Here is a 15,946-nt window from a genome sequence, read left to right on the forward strand (position 1 = left end):
AGCTGCAGCAGAGTTAATGTGTACTCGCGGTAATGAGCACAACATTGTGTAACAATGGCTCCAGTGAAGGACTTTTTAAGAAGACAGCTGCTGTAATTTTGCTATTTCATCTAGCATTGATCAGTCTTTTTAAGTTTGCACTGGGTTTAAGCTCTAAGAGTCCAGGTTGTTTGTTAATGCATAAACCTATGAGGGTTATTGACTAGACGGAGCTTCATTTTACAGTGCAGCATCATTAGAGCTTGTTTTATTTATATAAAACCTCCCTGTTTAACCCTCGTCCTTCTGTTGGACTGAACACACACACACACACACACACACACACACACACACACACACACACACACACACACACACACACACACACACACACACACACACACACACACACACAGGGCTTCAACCAGAACCACTTGGAGCTGTCATTGTCTCATCTGTGCTGCGTTCAGGTGTGACGCGCTAACGAGCAGCATCTCGTTTTTGTTAAATTCAGCCTCTGCAGCCACGTTTTCTCTGCTGCTGGTGTTGAACCCGAAACGCTTCCGCTCCTCTGATGGTTTGTTGTTCTGATTATCTCTGAGTGTCCACATGTGGCTTCTCTGCCGAGCAGCGCTTGCTGTTTTCTTAATGCTATTCAAGGCCCATTGTCCAGTTTGAATATTTATTACGGGGAGAATGTCGCTTAATTAAGTCTTTTCACCTTCTAAGCATTTTAAAGCTACAGCTGTCTCCATCTTTGTGTACGGTTACCATGGTTACGGCTCTCATCGTCATTGTCCCATGTGCCGTGGCTTTGTGTTCTGCAGAGCGCGACTCTGGAGCTGCTCACTGGGTTTAGCTGAATTATCCGATAACTGAGAGATTTCTGCCGTGAACGACTGTAAGAAGATTAAAATGATGGAGTGCAAACGTGAACCCGAAGATGGAAGGAACGCTTCCATTTAACGCAGCAGCGTTAAACGGTCGATGAAAATATTCCTGTTTCTTCCAGTTACATCAAATGATGTAGAAACAAAGTTTAAGGCTTGATTTAGTTGATCATGTGTCCTTGTTGTAAAATTATTCAGAAACTCCTAATTGAGTAACACAATTATGCTCACGAAGGCTCATAATACATGGTGTTGGTGCATATGAGGTCGTGATTAAGCACAGGCTGAACCTGTACCTATTGCATTCTTCATTCTTCCTCCCTTTTGTTCAGTTCATGGATTTTTGCTCTCAGATCCGTTTTGTTTAGTTCCACCCTCCACGTATCGGATACAACCTCATCATGTTTATCTCATCTCATTCAGACGATGGGATTTTGATGTTAGGCTCAGATTCTGAATAATTATAATAGTGTAATTAATGAATGCAAGCGTTGGATGCTGTAACTGGTGCAGCCCAGTCCAGATCCAAACAGAACCGCAGCCTCGTTATTTAAAGGACTAATAAGCTTCAGTCTGCTGACGACCCGCTGCTTCGTAGCGGCCTGTCAGAACCATGACAGTTTTTCCTTCTCCAGCAGTTTTTGCAGACACGTAATTGAACAAAGCAGCAGTCTCCATTATTTTATGTTGCCGACCTTTTTCCAAAAGAGCAGAGCCGGCGTCATTTAAACCTGCTGCTGTGATCCACCGCGTGAAGCTGTGGAGAACATGAGTGTGAATGTGAATCACAGCACTAACTAACAGATGTGTGTGTTGTGTCTTCACAGATCCTGGTTCTGGTTCTGGAGACGGAGATGGTGAGTGTTTTGCTCTTTTCTGATGCTGAATGAAGCCTTTTTGGTTCTTCCTGTGTGTCTATTTGATCTCCGCCCCCTCACTGAATGTCGGCTCCACTAATAAAGGCCATGTGCAGGTTTTAGACTCAGCGTTAACTCCTCTCGGATCAACGCACCGATGTCACCGGTCCCGTGGGAGCCGAGCTGAACGGCTCAGTCTCTGCTGCCAAATGTGGCAATAGACATTTTGTGACCATCTGTGAGCAACGACCACAGTGTTTGTTGTTTAATGTGACAGAGGTGTGTGTGTGTGTGTGTGTGTGTGTGTGTGTGTGTGTGTGTGTGTGTGTGTGTGTGTGTGTGTGTGTGTGTGTGTGTGTGTGTGTGTGTGTGTGTGTGTGTGTGTGTGTGTGTGTGTGGTGATTGGAAACAGACTCTGCAGTGACACGTCGTCACCATCTGCATGTGAGCTGCTGGTTCTGTACAGGGATGAAGCTTCTGAGCTCCATCTTTATTCTCTTCACAGCGACCTGAATCTGAAGGAGAGCAGCGTGTCATAGCACAGACAGGTTCTGCGGGTCTGGACTCACATGTTACTGTGGAGATGGCTTTTCACAGACATTATTGACCTAAACAGGACCGCTCGCTGGTGCTGTGTGAACGTGCTGACTCACCGCTGTTGAGCTGTCAGTTTGATCCTTTAACCTTTTCAGATGACACCTAATTAGCCTCTGCTGCCTCCAGAATGAGCGCTGCCTCGCGGTCGGTTCTGAACCCGACCCAGAGCCACAGCCACGAGCTCTCGCCACTCACGGGCTTTGATGGAGCGGTTTTCACAGACGCAGGCTCTGCGCAGGATGTCGAACCTGATGGAGACTGTGAGAAGCAGCAGGATAAACATCGTGAGAGCTCAAACTGAATCAGGAATCCCGGTGGGAGGCTTTGTGCTGTCCTTTATACGAGACGACGGAGACGAGCAGGAAAAATGAGCCAGAGTTTGGTCCGTCTAATATTTGTTTCTCCTGTATCTGAGAGAAAGAAGACAAGTGATGATGCTGTTAGACCCGTGGGAAACTGTCAGACCAGCACCGAATACGTAAATACACAACAGAATAAAGGTTTGAGGTTGTGAGGAACAGCCGACGTTGTTTTAACTTCTGCTCATTTAGTAATTAGTCATTTGAGCTCATTCTAAAGGCACAAACAGAGCTTTTCCACTGGATGTAGGATGAAGTAGGTCAACGTTCCCAAGAAGCCTCTAGTGGAGGTGGAGTCCAAAGCCGTCAGGGCCAAACTGTTGTCGTCATCACTCACCTTCAGTAGAGCAGCACTCGCCTCAGCTGCAGCGGGTGTCGCTCTTATTACTGAGGGTGGAGTCGAGTCAAACACAAACAAAGAGCGTCTCTGCTGCAGATCCTCATCCATCGATCGGAGGCCTCCGAGCCCCGACCGAGCTCCCCATGTTCAATAGGGCCACACGCAGCAGGCCAATCTGTCAGAGTAAACACACACATGCACACGCAGACACACATGCACACGCAGATACACAAACGCATGCACACGCAGATACACAAACACATGCACACGCAGACACACACACACTGATGCACACACACACACACACACACACACACACACACACACTGGGCTACAGTACCTGACACAGATGTCCAACAGAACCATCATACCATCATTTATTAATCGCATGCATTTGAATTCACTATTTGTTCCCTCAGAGCTGAAGCATCAGGTTTTTCGTCACCCATCTGTGAATCCTCGATGACTTGATGTGTAGGTTTTCACAGCTTGGAGGGTGGTCATTACATTTTCTGTCATTTGCTGCGGATTAATTTCTATCCCCTTGATAGCGCTGAGCTTTTCCCCTATTACATGTTGAAATCACGCTTGATAAATCATGGAAATGGCTGCGTTGATGAAAGGCGGCCATGAATAATCCCTGCAGCTCCTCCAGACGCGCTGTTGTGGGTTTTACTGCCTCTCGCGCTCTGAACTCTCCTGCTGCAAAATGGATGCCGTCAGGCGCGATGACATTAAACGCATCCCGTGTAATGACAATAATAATATCATAGGACGATAATGTGAGGCCCTGTTTCCATTTGGCTGATAAGCTCCAGGAGACTCTCACACTGAGCCGTGTCTGATAGAAAAGTGTGTGTGAGCCGTGTCGGTGTCATCAGCAGCTCTTCTGCTGCACAGGCCACACAGCGACGCGGGCTTTTTTCACGAATCAAATTAAGCCGCTGTTCTGGAAAGATGTGCAAAAATATTTTGGTAAAGACTGATTATCTTGTTCATGGAGGAGAGAACACAGAATGCACAGGTTTGTGTGGAGCGTGGTTAAAGCTGCTGCTGCTGCTGCTGCTGCTGCTGCTGCTGCTGTGTTCGGGCCGGACCTGTCGGGTTCCGACATGTTAAACACAACGCCCGCCTGTGATCTGGGTCGCAGCCGCCGGCGCAGTCTCTTGTTTTTGTGGTGGTTTGAAGGTTTAACGGACACGTGGCTGCGGACGCAAGCTGTGCAGTGACATTTAATGATGAGTTCATTCTTGACATAAGCAAGAGGAGGAATTGAGGTTGTGTTTGCTGAGACTTAAGGCTTTAAACATTGTTAGGGAGCATTATTAATTCCAGCTTTGTTCACCTGATGTTTTCAGCCTTCATCAGCATCTGTACGAAGGAGGCACAATAACACAAGGTGTCTCTGGGAAGGAGTTCTGTCACAGGCTGTGATTGACTTGTGTGGGCTGCAGTAATTAAGGATTTGGTTTGAGTTTTGAGTAGGAGTCGACTGGATTCACTCAGACCTACAGCTTATTAGAACTGTTCATCTCACTTCAGAAAGTGTCATGACCACAGCAGCAACGGGAACATTAAGTCTTGGCTCTGGAGTTCCTCAGGGTTCTGTGCTTGGACCTTTTACCTTACGCTTAATAGCCTCCACAGGAGGTAATGCTAATTTTCACCCAGTTGAGAGTACGACGCGTAACCTACCAGTTAGTTAAGCTTCACAAGTTCTGGATGTCCTGGATCTTCAGCTAAACCTTTTTTCACACTGTCCAGTCTGTGTGTGTTTTGTTTGCTCTCTCTCTTTGTTGATTCTGAAGCTGAAGCACTTCCACTCTTACCCAAATCTTTCCTCTTTCACTGGTTTCGAACATTGTTTTAATCGCTGCCATGGTCTTTGTTACAGATGATGAGGGTTCAGCCTCAGACGGAGGAAAGAAGTTCACCAAGTGCAGCACTTGTAAATATGGAGCGGAGTGTGATGAAGATTCAGAAGATGTGTGGTGAGTCTTCATCGATTCGTGGGCATTTCGTTCATTCCTTCAGGGAGAGTCTGATGGCCTTTACTCTGCTGCTGCAGGCGCTGTGCTTCAGCCAGTTCAAATCGAAACTCGAGTTTGTTTTCGCTCTCGGTGAGTTCGATTCATCTGGCGTGAGCACAGTAATCGCAGTGGGGTGCGGCCGAAGCAAAGCGCACTGAGAAGCCCCGGTACAGAGCTGGTTTTGATCCGAACCGCTGAGCAAAGCGGGAAAAGCTCCTCGTGTGCTTTAAAGTGAGACTAGTTCTTCTCTGAAAAGGATCCACAGAAAAAAAGCTACTGTACATGTTTAAACCTTTTAGTTTGGACCAGAGCAGATGCAGAAGGTGTGAAAGTCTGACAGTAAAGTCACAGATCCTCATCACAGTAACTTAGCAACAGTCCAAACATGGCGTCTGTGTCCAATCTGTGAAATGCCTCAAGACAAAGGTGAGAAACCGTTTTGTCTTGGTGACTTAAACGTTGTTTACAGCTCACGCACGTAGACTGTGAACTATGAGCTGCGTCTTCATCGACAGTCTGCAGTGTCTCTGCTAATAAAGACTCCAAACTGAGGTCGGAGCCTCTCTCTCCTCAGGTGCATCTGTAACATCGACTGCAGCGGCCACAATGAAAACCCGGTGTGCGCCACCGACGGGAACTCCTACAACAACCCCTGTCTGGTCCGAGAGGCGTCGTGCATGAAGCAGGAGCAGATCGATGTCAAGCACCTGGGCAGGTGTCCTGGTAAGAACCAGCTCACACACACACACAGAACACCAAGCCCCGCCCCTTTTATCGACGGACCAATCAATGTGACCGGCCCTCAGCAAGTCAAACAGTGGACACTTTGTTGGAGTCTCGCTTCAAAGATGTCAGCTAGTTTTAAATTACATTGACTTCTGCATAAACACAACAAAACCTGATTTCCCATAAGTCCTGAAACTAAAACCAGTGGCAAATATAAATCCTATAAATGATGCAGTCGTTGGTTTGGTTGTCTCAGCGGCCTCGAGTCGACGTGTGCCGTAAGATCTCCTGAGCTCCACTATGAAATAAACGCAAGCAGTGGCTAATAACAACACAATGACACACAGCTTTCCGTTGTGTTGGAGTCATTCAGTTTCACACAGCTTTAATCAAAGTGTTGTTTCAGGTCAGATGTTTGCAGAGAAGCTCCAAAGCTCCAACCTGCAGGTGGAGCCTGTGCTCGGTTCACTGATCAGCACAAGCAGAGCTTTCACATGTCAGCAAACAGGCCATGCTGTGTCTGTCAGCTAAACCGGACTCACCGCTCCATCAGCTTCCTCCTGATACGCTGCTTTTCCCGTCAGGAGGATCACAGCGCGCCCGCTGCCCAGCACGGCGCCGGCCTCGCTGATTAAAGTGCCCGGCTCTGTCATGTCGCTGCGGCGGCGCGGCCCCCTGCGGAGCGTCTGAAGCAGGAGCCTCTGCAGGAAACGCGGGCGGCTCTGAAGATGAAGACGTCTTCATCTTCAGAGCCGCAACTCCAGCTTCTGAGGGAGAAATCCAGAAAGGAGACGGAGCTGAAGCCTGTGGAGTCCGTGTGCTTTCAAAAACATCCGTGAAGCGCGTCTCACCTTCATTATCGTGAGCGTTATTAATAGAAATAAGATCATCGCGAGGGGGAAGAACGTTTAGGGGAGATTTTACCATCAGAAACGCAGTATTCTGGCTGAAATCAGAGACAGAGTTAATCAACTGAAGTGAATTATTCTTCTGTTTATGGACTGGTTCCAGTTGAAACCCTGAGTAGCTCCGTTCTGTAAATGGAGGCCACCATCTCAGTGCTCACACGTTTGCGTCTGCAGCGTGTGCAGCGTGTGCAGCGTGTGCAGCGTCTGCAGCGTCTGCAGCGTCTGCAGCGTCTGCAGCGTCTGCAGCGTCTGCAGCGTCTGCAGCGTCTGCAGCGTCTGCAGCTTCCGCCTGCTCGCGCTGAGGCCTCTGATGGCGCCGTTAGCTGACGTGCGTGAGCAAACAGGCGGCTGAGAGCGCCGCATGCGGCCGCAGGTGACGCCCTGACGCCGACGCCCTGTTCAGCCCACGGAGAGAGTTAAAGAATAATGGTGGAGGAGAGGGCGTCAGCGGGGGGTCTGTGCAGCGACAGCGCCTTCAGCTGACGCTCTGAGCCCGTTCTGTTCACATCTCGTGGTGCTGGAGGTGGAGGTTCTCTCCTGCAGTCACTCTTCAAACATACAACCTGCTTCTGCTGCACCAGAATGGAGCTAATGCGTTTTCTCACTCTTCCTTGAGACACGGTAAATAGTTTGATTTGTGCACATTTGGACGCGCATGGACGGGTTCTGAGTGGAGGGAGGGCAGGAGCAGGTATCAGCCTCCTCCGTGTGTACAGACAGATAAATCAGCCTCGCTCACCGTTTTATTGGACCAAAAGAGAAAAAAGCCCATCATCCAGGCTTGTTGAGCTCCAGAAAATGGACGCTCTCAACTCTGAGTTATGAAAGAGGCTCGTTTCACACCAATAAACTGCCCTGTAAATGAAAAGCGGCTCACTGATGTTCAGATGAGAGAAGCAGCGTCTGGTGGTCCGGCTCAGACGCCCTTTACTCCTGGACGTTGACGCGTGTAAACAAACAGACGCGTGATTCACACGTCTCATCACAGTTACATCCTTTAGACAGTGAGGAGTCAGCGTCCGATGTCTGAACGTCTGGTTGTTTGTGTAAAACCTCGAGCTAATGATGCGTTTATACCTGAACTCATCCCAGTTCGTTGTAAAGGTCATTTTAAACAGCTAGAACTGACAGTGTGTCCTGTTAAATGGCACTAAAGTGGCCACGAGGGCGGAATGTGTGGAGAAGTGGAAATGGTACCAGCGAACTTTAGTATTTTTGGCACCTGAGGATATTTTGTTCGTCCTCTAAACTGCCTCACTCTCAGACTCCTCTTCGCTGCTGCTGCTTAATTCTTCCACCTCCAACGCTATTTAAATTCTGCAGCGCGAGGTCATTATTCCACATTAACTTGCTGATGTAGTAAAATGCTGAATTGATGTTGTTTCACCCTCAGTAAACGCTGCTGACTGCGCAACTGTGACTATTTCATCTCTGCCATGAATCAGCCTCATTATCGAAACCGTGTCAGACAAATTAATGCGTCTAATCACCGACGTTTTCAATTAACCCTCAAACCAAGCGTGACGTTTGTTGCTACGGGAGCAGACGCATTAATCCGCAGCTCGTTACGCGTCCTCGTCTGCCGTCGGTCAGCGCTGACTGATGCTGCAGTGACGCTCTGGAAGCAGAGTTCCTGCTCCGATCAGACGCCGTTGCTGCCGTGTTTTTAGCCACTCGCAGTCATTTCCAGTCATTTCACAAATTGCTTGCTTCATTCCAGTAACATCCCTCCTCGCTGAGCCAGTTAGCGCTTTGTGTACAGTAACTTGGTGAATGAATTTGAGTCCCAGAAATGATGTTTGTCCAGAGCTGTAATAGTTTGGAGCAGCAGCACAGACGTACGTTTACACTTTGCAGATTTCTTCATTTAATTTTCCATTTGTTTTGTGTAATTAAACGAGGACACACTCACAGGATGCATCACCTCCACTTTGTATTATTTAATCTCCCACAGCTTTGCAGGCGATCAATGCAAACACAGGACTAAGATAGACGTCTTAGCTCAGTGATCTATTACTGATTTATTTTGCTTCAGCGCAGTGAGCTGGGAGCGTTGGACCCAGTTTTTTAGCCCCCAGAGCTCCTCCAGCCTCCAGTTGGCTCTGAGATCTGATTTATGTTGATAGACTCACCTTGAATCACAGGGTGTCGTCTTACTGGAGACACGCTCCCGGGTCTCTCGCTCTCTGTGGACGTGGGCGGGAGACGGATTCATGGATTTTCTCATCAGGGCTGCTGCTTGGAGGTGGCCTGCGACCAAGAGTCCGACCGGCTGAAGGCGCTGGAGGGTGAGGGGGGTCGGACCCCCTGAGCGAAGCAGCACCTGCCCTCGGCCCTGAGCTGCTGTCCTCTCAGTCACTAGAGTAGAAACCACCGTCACCAAGATGCAGTTTGACCATGGAATGCCTGGATGGAGTTCAATGTACTGATTGTAGAAACCTGTCAGTGTTCTGCTCTAATGTTTTCATGATGGTTAAGTTTCAGTCAGCTCACAAACATCAAAAATAACTCTGCAAAACCAGAACTCTGGAACAAATCAATCTGGGCTCAGAAAAAGAAGGTTGATTCTGTGTGATGCATTCGTTGTTGACACTTCTATTGCATCTACAGACTGTTAATTGGTGCTTCCTTTCTTTTTTCAAAGACTGAGAGGGGAGACGTGGGCGATCGAGAATGAAATACAAGGAGGGTGAGCTAGAGAGAGAGGGGGTGGGGTGGGACAGAGAGATGGACGAGGAGATGGAGAGAAGGATGCAGGTGGGAAACAGAGAGAAGAAAGAAGAGCTCTGTCAATATTTCCCCAGGAACGATGGAGCATTAAAAATGGATGAGTGTGTGTTTGTGGACGCGATGTGTGCAGCAGCGCGAGCGGAGTGAACAGACAAACGCTGAGCGTCTCACGGTGGAGAGGATGAAGGCTTGGTTTAAGGGAGCGAGCGGCTTTAATTGTTACTGTTTGGGAACAAACGATGTTCAGGAGCGTTGTCAGATCTGTGGGTGACGCTTAACGGGACCGGAAGCTGGGCTCCTCCTCGTCGCTATGACGACAGCAGCCCTCAGCAAGTCATCGTCAGAACAAACACAGGGCAGTAAACCCTCTGCCTGCTTGTCTGTTTGCCATCATCGACCACCTACACACACACACACACACACACGCACACACACACAGATATGAGCCTGACCCTCGACTCTGGCAAACGGAGTGAAACTCAGACGGCGGGTAAACATCCTCCACCTCCTTTAGTCGGAGCAGTCAACAGCAGGCGGCCAATAAACAGAGCGATCAAATCTCTGCCTGGAACAAAAACAGCAGGTTGTTGATAATTATTCAGACTGAAGGTCTGATTGTATGTGACCAACCTTGTGTTTCCTCCACAGCCGACAAGGAGAAACATGGGAAGAAAGATGACAGCAGCCCTTTCAAAGTAAATGTCTTGGGTAAGAACGGCCCAGAGCCCATCTCTCACTGAGTGGCATCGTTGTGTGTTGTTTGTGTGTTTATATCACAGTCAGGTCCGTTTGCTCCCACTGAGCAGGACGAACGCATCCATCACCGACATCAGCCGCCTCACGGTGACGTAGACACTGTTAGAAGCAACAGACTCCTTGTGTTTAACAAAGCGTGCGATCCTTAGTATCAGAATGTAAAACCTTCCCCAGCTGATGGTGAGTCTGCCCGTAGCCTTTGAGCAACCCGTTAACCTGCGCTTGAACCAGCTGACGACCAATAACTGCAGGATAAAACCCAATTAAACCTTCCTAGCGCTCAATAATGTCCTCACACCAACAGAGCCTCAGCGATGGCGGCGTAATGAGTGTTCAGTGTTTTTAAGGCCGAGCGCGGCTGTAAACACAGATTAGTGGAGCAGAACCAGGACGCGGCGCTGAGCTGCACCGTGCGAACGCTGGGACCAGAGATCAAAGAGGAGATGAATCACAATCCACAGGGTTTTATCAGCGCTCCCTGCACTGACTAAAGCGACTCGGGGGAATAGTTCCTCCGCAGCTCTGGCAGGTCCTTCACTTTGACTTTTAGCTCGTACTCACACAACAATAGGTTTGGATTAAACGTCTGCGTCATCAACATCGCAGACGGCGAAGAACACGTCAGACTTCACGTTATCTGTCGTTTTCTGGGTGAAGTCAGCTCGTACCTCGGCCTCCAGTGAGGTGGATCAGCTTCCGGCTCCATCGGAGCGGGTGGAGGCGAGGTCTCGGCAGCAGATCCGGTCCAACGCCACAGCTGTCGGCTGCTGTGGTTTCCATGACAGCGTGGACGTGAACGCCGCCGTTTCCTGCTTCCAGTGACACAGATTCACAACAGCATTAATAACTGTGGTAAAAGGCACCAGCGTGGTTCATCAGCAGGACGGACGCGCGGACGGATTCGGTCTCCTCTCACTGCAGCTCATGAGGCTCTGGAAATCAAATCTGCTCGAAAAAGCGGTCGAGTAAATTATGATCGGTAATATTTTGATCCCAGTGAGAACGCGTTAGTCCCAGGATGCTGAAAGGACGCGTGTGATCTGCGTGCAGTTAGTGTCACAGGTTGACGCGTGATTTTACTCTTTGTTGCTGAGTGCACGACAAAAAGCTGCGGTCGCTCCAAAGCACCACAACAAAGCGCCTCCTTCAATCACGTCGCTCTGAAACGCTGAACTTCTTCAGAAGAACAGAACAAATGTTTGTATCTGTTTTTTCTCATTCATTTATTGTTATTAAAATGTTTTCCCGTGTTAATGAGTTTCCTCATCGGCCTGTTTGATTTGTGCGACTGTGTTTCCTTATTGCCGGAGTGAATTATCGTGAACGGGGCTCCGTGTGATGGAGGATCCTTAATGCGCGAGAACGCGTTTGGAAGTAACTCGTGATTCATGGCTCAGTGGGAGAGAACATTTAATCATTTCACCAAACGTTAGGAACCTTTATTTAGAGTGTTTTCTCTGTTTCTTTATTTGAAAATGCATCTTCTCGTTCGCGCTTTGAGAAGAAAACAACTCTGACTTTGACCCGTGTTCCGTCAGAAACCACAGGTCTGGACCACAGCGACGGCTTCTACGCCGGGGTGCCGGTTCCCTGCGCCGACAGCTACGCCGGCTTCTGCGTCCACGGGAAGTGTGAGGTCAAGTACAACATGGCCACCTGCAGGTCAGTGTCCGGCCCGGATGCTGCGGCGCCGCTGGGGCCCGCGAGCGGCGCCCGCGTCCTGACGCCCGCTGTCCCGTGCGTTGCAGGTGCGACGCCGGCTACAAAGGAGCTCAGTGCGACGAGCCTCAGGACTTCAACATCCTGTACGTGGTCCCCAGCGGGCAGAAGCTGCACTACGTCCTCATCGCCGCCATCATCGGAGCCGTGCAGATCGCCATCATCGTCGCCGTGGTGATGTGCATCACGAGGTGAGGCTCGGAAGCTGAGCTCTGACGTTGACCGTCGTAATGAGTGAATGAGACCCAGGTTGAACCATGACTGAACCAGGACGGATGCAGACGAGGGGCCGAGGGTTCAGGCTTCGATCCTCTGTGGGAACTGAGTGATGGATGATGAGCTTCTGATGCATAAAGAAGCTGTGCAGAGATCTCACCTCCAACGAACTCGCATGTTCTTATGTAAATGCTGTGTGGTTCCCCTCTGGAGGCGTCGGTGCGACGCCTGTCAGGCGCTGACAGTTCAGGCTTAATGCTGACGACAAATAGAGGATTTTGTTTTGGCCTCATTTTCTGGCCTGACGCCGGCGGCAGCGTTCGAGTCGTCTTCGTTTTCCCACCACCCACATTTTACCAACGCCGGGTTCTGTTCCGCGTCCGTCTCAGACGTGAAGGTTCTGACGGCCGGATCACGTCGTCGGCTGCATGTTGGCAGGTGATGCTTGTGTTTGGTGAAAACTAAACGACCTGTGTCTCTGTCTCTTCAGGAAATGCCCAAAAAACAACAGGGGCCGTCGGCAGAAGCAGAACCTGGGACACTTCTCCTCGGACACTAACAACAGGATGGTATAGCCGCGCGGCCGCTCCTTTTGATAGCTTTTCTTACGGCGTTGGAACCCATTTTTTAACAGTAGATGTGTGGCGTTCTGTTTTCTCCTGGAACCATTAAAAGAAGACCAGTAATAATAGTCATTTCAGGGGCCTTAGTTTCTCTCCTCTTGGTTTCGGATGCGGAAGTCGCGCTTTCAAGTGCGTGACGGGATTTTTTTTTTTCTTTTTTTTGCTCCAAGTCAAAGTAGAAGACGTCATGAAGAAACCCCACGGTCACTTTGCATTAACACACGTGTGCTGTCTTAACTCCCTCCACCTGCTTCGTTAGCGCTTTTCTTAGTTTGTGGCTAACGAGCGACGTCTGCCCCTCTGGAATGTGCTGTTTGTCCAGAATGATGATTTGCCCTTTATTTGACCTTTCACTAATAATGTGCAGCTGATTACCAAAAGTTTGTTTTCTTAGCATTGGTTGTTTTTTAGAAGGTAACAAGGGGACAGACATGGACATAGACATGTTTACACTAGTTCCATGTGAAGACTTCACTGTGTCTAAACAAGCTAATTTATTATAATGATAATAATTATTTTTTATCGAAGTAGTTTTTACTTTTTGCTCTTATTTGAACTGTTGCTTTCTGAATTCTAGTACTTATATATGCGCATGACTTGTGAAAACTGTGTACTGTGGTGTAGTTTTAACTTTTTAAAAAGAAAAGCCGGGGGGCCTCCACAGCTGCTCCCAACGAGGAACCGGACATTTGGAAAGTCCAAGAGCAGTCGGTGGGAACGAGAGGAACGGGTTTCTCCACAAAGGAAGAACAGGAGGAACCTGACGAACACCTGGACGTTCCCGTCCACGAAGGCCGACGACTGAAGGAACGGGTGCTGGAGTTTGCAGGCAGTTCGATTGAAAGGAAGGAAGTCCTTAAATGGAGGCTTCTCTGAATGTGACCCCATCTTTGCTCTCTTGCGTTGCGTTTGTCCTTTTGCTGCTCGGACCCAGCACAGACGGCCCGTCTCCCTCAGCGACCCGCTTCCTGCCTGTAGACAGTTCAGATGTTGGTGCAGCTGATCCGCGTCATCGAGGCCTCTTGGTGATAAATGTTCTGATGTCTTAGTGCTGAACCGTGAGGAGGATGCTGCGTAACATGCAACAGTCGCCGTCTCAGACAGAGATAATATTTGGTTCAACAACATTGTAGCTGCTGAAAACGCCTTCGCCCCTGAGTTCACTTTAAGTCCAGTCAATGTTAAAGTCTGCGTTTGACATTTTACGTTTTTCTGCCTCATATCAAATTCTCAGACACATTCAGACTCGTAGATTATAATGAAGTATTTGTTTGTGAGGCGGACGTGAGGCCACAGCACGCGCATCACAACGGCCTCCAGCGAGAACAACGCTGTGGAACCTGATGTCAGTCATTCGCACTCGTTTAGTTTCCGTGACTTAAAAAGTGAACATTCTTGAGTTTGAACCAAAAAAACAGTCTGAATGTTCTGTTTCTTGTTGTGACGTGAACCTGTGTGAGCAGTGTTTTCTGAATCGGGACCACGCATCCTCGTAACTGCACATTAATGCTCAATGTTGACTCCCGGATCAGAGACGGCTCGTGTTTAATGCGTCGACGAGACAAATGTCAGAGCAGCTGTGGTGCGACGCGACGCGCGTGAGGAGAAGGAGCGGCGCGACGCGCGGCACGACGCGCGGCGCAGCGCGAGGAGCAGCGCGAGGCGCAGCCGGAGCTCCCGCTCCTGCGTCCGGCGGCTGCAACGTCCCCCACCTGCCTCCAACGTGGAGGAAACCAGACAGCGGAAGGAATGCGCCGTCTCCAGGCCGCGCGTGCGCCACGCTGTAACACGGACGTAGAACACGCTCTTCGACTTCCCGTCACGGTTTTCCCGCTGCGTCTTCGTCTCCGTCGCGTTGTTGGTCCGCGCCCCCTCCGAGCAACGCGTTCACAGCCGTGACTCCTCTCAATGTGACTAGAATGTGTTTGACATGTTAATATTCTGCATGTAGGCTTCGAGGCTATTTTTGGTCTCTAAATAAAAAAGGAACTGTTTTTTAATGTACGCTCGGCTGCTGCGTTGTCATTGGTGGAGGCGCTGCGTCTCTTTCTTCGTGTCCTGTGAGGTTTCGCCTTTGATTCAGGTTCACTGTTTTCCTCGCATTGTACACACAACTGCCGTTTTCCTGTGATGGATGAATGATGCTTTTTTCCAAAAACCGTCGTGTGTGTGTGAGTGTGTTTGTTTGGGTTTGTGTGCATGCATGCATTCGTGTGTGCGTTTGTGTGCGTGTTTGTGTGCATGTTTTTTTTGTGTGTGTGCATGTGTTTGTGTGCAGGTTAGTGTCTGTATGTGTGTGTTTGTGTGCATGTTTGTGCATGTGTTTGTGTGCATGTTAGTGTCTGTATGTTTGTGTGTGTGTTTGTGTGCATGTTTGTGCATGTGTTTGTGCGTGTGTGCTGTGACTTGACTGTGGGAGCACCAATTATTGAGACGACCTGTGTGCTCGCTCGCAGGAGACTTGTGTTTTGCTGCAGCTCTGCAGAGACGCCTCGTCCCAGTTCCAGACTGAGCAGTGGCACCGACGCTGCTCCTCCTCTGATGTCCACCGCGTTTACACGGATCCCATCTGCTACGTAGCGAGGAAGCAAACACGCTGGGCTGCTGGCAAAAATATAGATCTCATTTCTTGGCTCATGAAATTTAAACATGATATTACACATCATTACTTGTATTTGTCTGCATTTAAATGAGGAGGAGCTGAAAAGCAGCAGGTGTCTGTCAACACGTGGTCTCAGGCAACAAAACGAGCCACGTGCGTCACAATGGATGCGTTTCATTTATTGCTCTGAAGGAGGTTTCAGTGTTCTGTGCGTCCTCACACACACACGGGTTCTGCTTCAAGCTAATGTGAGCATCCTGTATTTAACAGTAACATCACATGACTCGTATCATCTCCACCAGGTCTCAGCTTCTGAGCCACAAAACCTGGGAAAAGCACCAGTTAGAGATGAGATTAGCCTGAGATCAACAGTATAACAATTATTAATAACAATAAACTTTATTTGAACCACATCGGGAAATGATTCTCTGCGTTTTGACTCTGTTTGGCTGTAAGGGAGCTACTGCAAAGTGTCTTGCTCATGGACACACCTGATGCTGAGGCGGGGATTGAACCTTGACCTTTGCCTTCACAGGTCAACGCGCTACCAGCTGAGCTACAGGCCACAATTCTACATGTGAGCGGATTCAAAACAGTCGAATCTTCTGCGGAAA

The 15,946-nt window shown here is 49.1% G+C and overlaps 1 protein-coding gene across 1 annotated transcript in view; it reads left to right on the forward strand.

The window, feature by feature from the left end:
- tmeff1a (transmembrane protein with EGF-like and two follistatin-like domains 1a) overlaps positions 1-14,734 on the forward strand; it is a 36,463-nt gene extending 21,729 nt beyond the window's left edge. The window contains exons 4-10 of the mRNA XM_029131366.3: positions 1,697-1,726; positions 4,917-5,013; positions 5,627-5,775; positions 10,065-10,124; positions 11,711-11,834; positions 11,921-12,082; positions 12,598-14,734. Coding sequence (XP_028987199.1) covers positions 1,697-1,726; positions 4,917-5,013; positions 5,627-5,775; positions 10,065-10,124; positions 11,711-11,834; positions 11,921-12,082; positions 12,598-12,682 — 707 coding nt within the window. The 3' untranslated portion in view covers positions 12,683-14,734. The remainder of the gene's footprint in view (positions 1-1,696; positions 1,727-4,916; positions 5,014-5,626; positions 5,776-10,064; positions 10,125-11,710; positions 11,835-11,920; positions 12,083-12,597) is intronic.
- The last annotated feature ends 1,212 nt before the right edge of the window (positions 14,735-15,946 follow it).

The sequence above is a fragment of the Betta splendens genome, chromosome 17, assembly GCF_900634795.4.
Source record: "Betta splendens chromosome 17, fBetSpl5.4, whole genome shotgun sequence".
NCBI lineage: Eukaryota > Metazoa > Chordata > Actinopteri > Anabantiformes > Osphronemidae > Betta > Betta splendens.